A 9,746-nucleotide genomic window follows, 5' to 3' on the forward strand; every position below is an offset into this window, starting at 1 on the left:
GAGGAGTTGAAATCTGCAGTTTGTTGGGTTAGGCTGCAAAAGCGCAGGTGGTTCCTTTTGTGCCACTGGCACAGCTTGGGTGGGGATGTAAATTGAGTAGGGCGGGGTCTCAGAGAATCACCAGGGCGGAGCAAACAACAATGGTTGTCCTCAGCGTCTCCTCCAGTCTCCGCGTCCCCACGTCCCGGAGTGCCGAGTGCCGGTGAGCAGCTCTGCGAGAAAGCCACCCTTGCTCTCCGACCCGCTGCAAGACAGTCCCGCCTCTCCCCGTAGGGGTCTGGGACCTCAGAATCCTGCCCCAAACAAGCTCAGTGGATTCGAGAACTTGTATCCCCTTCCGATTCAAAAAAACCGCGAATCCAGTTGCAGCCCGCCTGGCGCTCGACTCCGTACCTCTGTTCTTGGCGCCTCTGCACATCCTACTCAGTCTCAGTGCGCTTCTTTCTTTCCTTCCAGTTGTAGAACTTCCACTGGGCCAGCTTTCCCATGGTTCTGAATGACAGCTGTTTTGTCTTATAGTTGGTAGTTTCAATGTTGTTGTGGGAGGCAGCACGCACAGGTCTATACCTTTTGCCGCCATCTTGGTTCTCTGAAAATATTAACTGTATGTAAAAACACCTTTTAGTGCAGAGTTCAAAATTACAATGTTAAAATTTCCAATGGATTCTGTTATTTACAAGTAAAGGATATATAATCCTGTTCAAGTGAGGAAGGGAAGTGTTTGACATTTAGTGCCATCTCTTGAGCATTTGACAAAATGACTTTAAAGGCTTCTGAAAGTGTCTGTGAATGAAAATGAATTTTGCCGACATTGCTATGCAACGTAATGTACATCTTCCTCCTGAAAGTGGTAATGATAATCACCCAAACATAAATAGTTCATAATTGGCTGCAGTTTTACTTAACCTTCCTAGAGAAAATTAGCCAAACATTTAGTGTAAATGTGTTAAATGGGAAGCTTAAATATACTCATTTTTTAAAGCTCATTTTAATTTAAGAGAAAGTATTAGCTTTTGATGTGTGAAAGAAATTTACTTGATGGAAAGACATTATCTGTGTAAGTATTTGCCAGTTAAGGATTTTAAAATTCTTTTTTTTTTTTTTAAGCATGTTCTTTTATTGATTTTTTACAGAGAGGAAGGGAGAGGGATAGAGAGTTAGAAACATCGATGAGAGAGACATCGATCAGCTGCCTCCTGCATACCCCCTATTGGGGATGTGCCCGCAACCAAGGTACATGCCCTTGACTGGAATTGAACCCGGGACCCTTTAGACCACAGGCCGACGCTCTATCCACTGAGCCAAACTAGGCAGGGCAAGGATTTTAAAATTCTTAACACAGGGTGCTTTTTTGTTTATTTTTGGTTAATATATAAACTTTTAATTACAGTGTCACTATGAGGTATTTACTGAGGAAGTAACAGGTGGTGGTGGTGACTATGTGTGTGTTTAAGGTTTGGAGAGTAGTGATCTAGAAGAGGGGCTAAGGTTCAGGTATATTGCTATACTCTGAAATCATGTAGTACACTTAAGATGTACCTATATATATCAAAGCCTAAGTGACTGTTATGACCAGACAGCCGGCCAGTAGCTAGAATGCGCACTGACCACCAGGGGACAGATGCTTAACACAGGAGCGGCCCCCTGGTGGTCAGGTGCACTCCCACAGCCAACCTCCCATGGCCGGCCAACCTCCCGTGGTCCCTCCCCCCAGCCAGCCAGCCCCGATTGCCTGCCAGGCCAAGGGACCCCACCTGTGCACGAATTCATGCAACGGGCCTCTAGTTATAATTATAAAGCAGAACCATACCTCTAGTACTTTTCCATTGGAGTTATTTGTCTTATTCTATCTGATAACAAAACATAGTTTTTTTGAAGACTTTAAAGAAATCTTTGTGTGCAAAAGAATGATTGAGGAAAAAATTTTGAGTTGAAACAGTTTTTTTTTCAGTTTTTAAACTTTCTGTTAATTTTGGATATTCTGTATTGCTTTTTAAGGCAAGGAAGGGAAAATTGTTTTCTTTGTAAATAAAAAGATAGGTGTGCCTATTGTCTTGCCTGTTTTTAAATGACTCATTCATTCCCCTATTGTAGCATTTTCTTTTGTAGCTTAACACATGCTTGACTAGATAAAAGCTTTAAAAAGTGAGACTGATAATGTTTCTAATTTTCTTGATAATTAATGGACCTCAAACTATAAAATTATATTCTTTTACAGTATCCCTTTCACTATTCAGCGGCTATGTGAATTGCTAACAGATCCAAGGAGAAATTACACAGGAACAGACAAATTTCTCAGAGGAGTAGAGAAGGTATATATTTTGTTAATTGAAATTATATTAAACTGTAACATAATAGATTTAAGAAAAAACGCATTGAGTAAGAGTTGTTGTAGTCACCTTTTCTTGAAATAAGTTTCTCAACCTACTTGAAGTTTTTCCCAAATTGTTGTCTGAATTGTGGTCAGAGTTTCGGAGAATTTAATAGAGGGGCAGAGGAGGGCTTATGATCAATTAAGTTTAGGAAAGCAACTTAGGATTCTCTCCTGGATATTCATAGTATACATCAATATATTAAATGTTCTATGAAGTTCTATAATTGATATTTTAACTTTAATAGAGTGTTTTGCAAACGTGTTAATCCATGGAATTCATTTATTTCAGTTCTGGAATTGAGATGTACACAACTCTGGAAAATCACTGATACAAAGCATTAAATTAGATGTTGAGAAAGGTAAAGGTCAGCTTGAAGAATGAAGAAAACATTAGGTTTTCTGTGAGTGAGGTGATATTAGTAATAAGGAAAGGGCATTTCAGACTGAGGGAAGAGCATGATGAGCAAAGACAGCAAGGTATTTGAGGAAGTTGACTTGGGTAAAGAAGGTGAAGGAGCCCTGGAAACCAAGATGGGACCAGTGGGTGGCTAATCCCCTCACTTGGTGATTGATCCTAGTCCAGTGTTCATTTTAAGATTATAATTCAAATTCAGTTTATTTACCCTGGGAGCTGGAATCCAAAACTGTTACTTAGTCATTTACAGTAGATCATAAGGCCTTACCAGATTAATGTTTTTAATCTCTTGTGGTATATGATACTACACATCAGGCTTTGATTGGTACTGCTTTATAAGGAAGTTCATTTATACTTGGCCTAAAACTTCAATGTCTAAGTATCTTGGGGGTGATTCTAACTACAATAAGGACAGGGTGGTTCTACTTTATTACATGAAATATATAATGTTAGGGCTCCAAAGTAACTAAAGTAGAGTAAAAAAAAATAAATGTATTAGTAGGATATTAGATTTTGGTCTTTTGTTGTTGTAAGTTTTATTTTAAAATTTTTGTTAGTAAAATCAGAATAAATAGAAACTTAACCTACCAGGATGAATTTGAGAAATTAAAAACAAATGATTAAACTTACGCTGTAGTACTTTTCCTCATGTTAAATCACCAATTTTTGCTTGCAGAATGTGATGGTGGTTAGCTGTGTATATCCTTCTTCAGAGTAAGTAGAGAGACTTTTCTGTTTCTAATATGTTAGTCTTAAAAAGTTGCATTTATTTTATATGTAATGAAACATAATTACATTTATAAATACCTGTGAATCTATCACCCAGTTTCCAAAATTGAATATTACCAATAATATTACCTGTGTGTTTTTGCAATAAAGGGGTTTGGATTAAGGAGATTTGTGATTTACCATAATCTTCACGTTGTTGGATTTATGTATTGTCATGGCACTCAGGGCCCTGGGATCTTATCCTAGATACCTTTCCAGGGCATCTTTAGAAATTTGGCTACTTGATTACATTCCTCTTCATGATGGAAAACTGTTTCCAGTTCTCCAGATTTATATAGCAAATTAAGATATCGGTTAAGGATACAGTCCTTGGCACTATTTATGTTTTGTTAATGAGTGGATATCTTGGAAATTACAGGAAGTTTAGCAGTGCCCCTGGCCTCTACTCCTTGGCTGTCACTAGTATCCCCTTTTCCCCCAAAAGAGTCTTCAGACACTGTCCAATGTCTTCCAGGATGCAGTGTGGGGTAGATGGATTGTGAGGAGGACGTTGCCTCCCATTGAGAAAAGTTGATTTAACATGTTAAGCGCCAGCCTGTTTTGTCTTCTGGACAGAAAGTATAGTGTCAGTCACCGGTGACTGACTGGGCGTTTAACGTGTTAAGGTTAAAAAAAATCTCTGATTTAATAGACAAAAACTAAATTTCTTTTCAGAATTTTTTCAAGAATATACATGTTATTAAGATAATCCCACAATTGTTACTTCTCACAGAGGTCTTATTGTTTGGTTTTGCAACAGTGATATCTTACAAAAGATGTAAATTCTTGATTCCTGTCAAAACTAATACATGAAACCATCCATAACAGTGTTTGTTTTGTCTCATAGGAAAAACAATTCTAATAGTTTAAATCGAATGAATGGTGTTATGTTTCCTGGAAATTCACCAACTTATACTGAAAGGTAAGACTCTTGATTTTTAATATCCAAAGAAAGAGTTTACATATTTTAGTTTTGAGTAGCAGGCTCGATATTCTTTTTTAAAAATTAGGCATTAAGAGGATAATAAAATATACTAAACAGAATTAGTTAATGTGGATCTGAAAGTCAGAATGACCTTGAAAGGGATGACTTTCAGCAAAATGGGAAAATGATGTTCACTTGTCTTACCACAGGGCTAATATCAATGGGCCAGGAACACCTAGGCCACTTAATCGACCAAAGGTTTCTATGTCAGTCCCCATGACAACCAATGGCTTGCCTGAGAGCACAGATGACAAAGAGTCAAACTTACAGCAAACTGAGGACAAAAGTCACAGGTGTGTTTTAGATTTATATTTAAAAACAAAAACTGTTTATAAAATATTAACATTGGTGATTTTCAGCACTCGTTTACTATCTATAATTTACTAAGGTTTTGAGGTATAGGACAGGTTTTAATGTGATAGGAGCTTTTAGCGCATACTGAAGATGGGCATAGAAAAGACTAAAACTGCTAAATTGGGGAGGTCCTCCTTATAATGGGGTCTTAAGAAAATAAGGTGGTCATGATGTATTTTAATTTTTTTTTTGAAAGTTACTAGAAAATATATTTGTAAATGAGTTGAAATTTTGTGAATAATTTCTTATATAGATCATAAAATGAAACATTTATATCTCATCAAATTTTCTGCATCATTTAAGGGAAAGAAGACTGAATGAGTGAGAGGATTTAAAGAGCATGCCCATATGGAAGACTTATAGTTTTATTATAGGAGAACATTTAACTTACTGGAGAATTGAACCAGAAAGGTCATATAACTTGTTGACTAGTTCCAAATGGTAAATATTCATTAAACAGTTTAGGTTCCCTTGAAAATTTTCTCCTGTTCTCTTGGCCCAGGTGGTATAATTTAACTTTGACACTGAAATACAATTTAAAAAAATAATTAGATCTTTAAAATGAGAATGTAGAGGATGAAGAAAATAATTTTATTAAAACCATTTACAGTCATTCTCCGACACCTGGATCAGAAAGCTCCTCAGTGAGCCCGATGAAAAATAAACATCCAGGTGAAGATGCTGTGGACGCTGAGGGGCATGAGGTAAAAAGACTTCGGTTTGACAGAGAAAGTGAAGTCAGGGAGACAGCCAGTCAGACATCTTCCAGTGAAATTTCTTCCGTTCTGGTAGAAGAAACAGATGCATCATCTTCATCTCAGGATAAAGACAAAGAAAGTGGTTGTTCCAGGCAACACTGTACAGAAGAGGAGGAAGAGGAGGAGGAAGAGGAGGAAGAAGAAGGTATTTAGAAACCATCTGTAAAAGGGTGGAGTAAGGAGATCCTCAAATAAAGAACGTAACATAATGCTGATGTTGGGCTTTTCTCCCACATTTATATAGTTGCTGCTCAATTTCAGGGAATATGATTTTGAACTGTAGAATATCACAATTCATGAAATTGGAGGTATTTTGAAAATAAAATTTAACTACAACATTTGCTTATTTTTAGAGTCTTTTATGACATCAAGAGAAATGATCCCTGAAAGAAAAAATCAAGAAAAAGAATCTGATGCCTTAACTGTGAATGAAGAGACTTCTGAGGAAAATAATCAGATGGAGGAATCTGGTCTGACTCAAGCCGGGAAAGATTTCCATTCTGAAGGTAGTGAGAACACAGGCCCTGGCAGTGGTGGCTCTGATTGCCATGAAACAGAGGAATTGGCAGAACCCAGCTCTAGTGAGACTGGAGAGGTTCTCTCAGAATCATCCATGGAAAACGATGATGCAGCCACAGAGGTCACAGAGGAACCAATGGAACAAGACTAATTAGAGACAGTATTTTACATACAGTTCTGGTTTTACACTGTATAAAACTTTTATGTAATAAAGTGGACCTTTAGTTTTACAAGAGAAGCAGGTTGTAATATAAAGTATTTTGTGGGATAAATCCTGAAAGAGTTGTACATGTAAGAACTATGAATATTGGTTCCATAGGTCCTGCTTACCGCTGACTGTTTTGGTTTGGTCAAATCAGTGGTTTGTGTGTATAGATTTTTTTTTTTTAGAATTAAAGTTTTTTAACTGGAAAGTAATTATAATTTTGAAAACCTTTTGGAGATTATTTAGTTTATACATACACAAAAAAGCTTTTTGTCTTGTCTTTTTCTGACAGCTCTAGCAGTTTTCATATTTTGGTCATAGTTTCAACATTTTAACGTGAATTTTAGGGTTTCATGCTGATTTCCAGATTTTATTGTTTGACTGTACAATGGAACTTTAAGTCATATATGCATACATATATATATATATACATATATACACATATATATTATTCTAAGGGGGGAAATGTTATATTTTTCTGTTTCTATAAGAGATGAATAAATACAGTGGATACTTTTTCTATTGGTCATGACTGAGTTCACTCTTTCAGAAGACAGTTTCTTTCTCTTCTAAGTAACTCAAATAAAATTTGGCCCTTGTGAAACCCTGGAAATCTAGAGTCTGTTGAAATACCAGGTTAAACACATTCCAAGAGATCTGTTCAAACAAATTCTTTTGTATACCTCTGAGGTGCCTGAAACGACTTCATTATTTATGAGAAAATGTGCTTTATCTTGGAAATTGTGTTCAAACATGAGCTTACTATTTTGTAGAATGAATGCTTATAAAGCTGACATGAGAACGTCTCAGAACTGAGCAGTTTCCTTAACTTTTTTGCTTGCTTTTCTGAACATTGTGAATATTACACATTTCTTTCTAAATTATTCTAGAGTATAATATGTCAATGATATGAAACACCACTGTACTGGAAGAATTAATATATTACTTTAGTAATGTACTGGAGCTAAATGACTGAAGCTTTAGGGGTGCATAGAAATCACCATAATTTGTATGACATTTTGAAGTGAATTAAATATTTTTGAACATGCTTCTTCAACAGCCAGTGTTATATTTTTCAGATCAACAGAAAGCACAATAATTACTGTAAACTCAATATTTTCAAATTCACATATCTAATGTCATGTAAGATGCAATTTTCCTGTCAAATTACTGGCTGCCAAATTTATACCTGTTTCTTTGGCTGTACCTTTTGATATTTAGAATTTTTAAATTTCTGTAAAGTAGATTTTGTAGGATGTAATGTGTTCACTGCCTTTGTGACGCGGTATATAACTGTAAATTTCTGTGTGTAAACTGAATGCTTGGGCTTTCAATACAGTATTCATATAAAGCAATAAATACTAATGTTATGAAATATTTGAGTACATTTTTATCAAAAATAAAACCTCTTTTTTAGTTTCAGATACCTGAAGTAAACAGATGAACTTATAAAACTGATGCAAACAATTTCTGACACTGTATCATAATGCTTTTGGGTGATTTGGATGGCAACTACAATTTTGCATTTTGACTACTTAAATTGCTATGACTAAAAATACCAGGACGATTTGGCTCCGTTTATGTTTGTAGGGTAACATACTACTGACTGGCTTGACTTGGGTTCACAGCAGCTAGATATATCTATGAATATGTGGTAGTCGAAATAAGAACAATACTGATTTACTGTACTGGAGAAAAATCACACACACTTTTTTTAATGTTGCAAAAATGTTAAAATGAGGCAAATTTTAAATGCAAAATTTTTTTTTAGTGACCTATTAACCTTATTTTGTTGAGGGGTATTGTGCCAAGGAGAACAGATTGTAAACATGTTAAGAAATCTTGAAATTTTCTTTAGCATATTTATGAAATTATTGTCAATGAACCTGTTCTTTAGGACCCTGTGACCTTTTGATATTTTTATTTTAATTGTGCCATGGACCATTTGTAAACAAATAGATTTACTTTGTTGCTTTAGGTTGAAGTTTTAGCAATCATGACTTTGAGGTCTGTGGTTTATTTGTAAACTTGCGATTGTTATTTTTGCAAGGGCAAATGTATATCTTTATTAAATAAAGTACAACAATGGTGAATGTACCAAAATGCTGTCACTTAACTCTATGAGAGATCTGCATTTTGATCTATAGCTTAATTTCATATTTATGTTTCATATGTTGATCATAGATCACACTTGTTGCTTTTTATACAGAAAATTGTAGAATGCTCATGAATATCTTTAGGATAGAAGGACTACTTCTGTAGTTAAACTGAGGAACCTTGTTCCGCTGATTTAAGATACTGATGCCCATTTGGAAGTAAATTTCCACAGGTGTGCATAGGTGCACTTAGACTTTGCTTCATGAAAATGTCAGTTCTACTCGTAACTGATTTAGATGTGAATTTTTTTAAAATCCTCAACTGATATTTTTCCATTGATTTTTTTAATTTAATTTAATTTTTATAGAAGGGGAAAAGGAGAGAGAGAGAGAGAAACATAGATGTGAGAGAGACACATGGATTGGTTGCCTCCCCCATGCACCCTGGCCAGGGCCAGGGATTGAGCCTGCAGCCGAGTTATGTGCCCTTGACCAGGAATTGAACCTGCCACCCTCTAGTCCATGTGCTGGTGCTCTAACCACTGAGAAATCCAGCCAGGGTCAGGTGTGACTTTATTAAAAGAGTAATTTTAGGCACATTTTCTTAACACCAGCAAAGTCAGATGAAACGATCTAAAGAATTGTAATGATTAATTTTAATTTCAATGATTAAAATTTCCCTTTTGGCCAGCATGCAAAAAGAATTTGAAATTCTTGCTGGTCAAAAAAGTAAAAATATACAGGTAATACATCTGTAGCACTTTTCCCTTTAAAATAAAACATTATCCTATTACATTTTTTTAAATGTAGCTTTTCAGTTCTGAATAGCAGGGGAGAAATTAGTGGGAAAGTGTTAATTATTAGATAAATTTAATCCAGTTAGGATTTATTAACTATATCTGTCAACAGTGCTGTGAGCAGTGGTAGTGGGCCATAACACTTTAGCATGGAAAGTCATCCATGAAATCGTGGCCAGAAGGTGTGACCTGTGAAAACATTGAGGCTCAAGAGTATTTCGCTTTGCTGGTGTAGATAGGCATGTATTTATGCATTTTTACATTTGTAAAGTCAACTTCGTTGTTAATCCTCACATGAGGATATTTTTAACATTTTTTAGAGCGAGTGGGAGGGGGAGAGAGTAAAATCAATGTGTGAGAGAGAGAGAGACATTGATTTGGTGCCTCTTGCATGTGCCCCCAGCAGGGTAGAGGATTGAGCCTGCAATTGCGGTCTATGCCCTTGGCCGGATCCACCTGCGACACTTCCATCTAT

The 9,746-nt window shown here is 35.9% G+C and overlaps 1 protein-coding gene across 1 annotated transcript in view; it reads left to right on the plus strand.

Annotated features, from left to right (window-relative positions):
• The window catches only part of PPP4R2 (protein phosphatase 4, regulatory subunit 2), a 57,379-nt gene extending 49,626 nt beyond the window's left edge, over positions 1–7,753 (plus strand). The window contains exons 4-9 of the mRNA XM_005885072.2: positions 2,219–2,312; positions 3,466–3,503; positions 4,405–4,479; positions 4,692–4,835; positions 5,507–5,799; positions 6,008–7,753. Coding sequence (XP_005885134.1) covers positions 2,219–2,312; positions 3,466–3,503; positions 4,405–4,479; positions 4,692–4,835; positions 5,507–5,799; positions 6,008–6,324 — 961 coding nt within the window. The 3' untranslated portion in view covers positions 6,325–7,753. The remainder of the gene's footprint in view (positions 1–2,218; positions 2,313–3,465; positions 3,504–4,404; positions 4,480–4,691; positions 4,836–5,506; positions 5,800–6,007) is intronic.
• The last annotated feature ends 1,993 nt before the right edge of the window (positions 7,754–9,746 follow it).

This window comes from Myotis brandtii, unplaced genomic scaffold, assembly GCF_000412655.1.
Source record: "Myotis brandtii unplaced genomic scaffold, ASM41265v1 scaffold89, whole genome shotgun sequence".
Taxonomy (NCBI): Eukaryota; Metazoa; Chordata; class Mammalia; order Chiroptera; family Vespertilionidae; genus Myotis; species Myotis brandtii.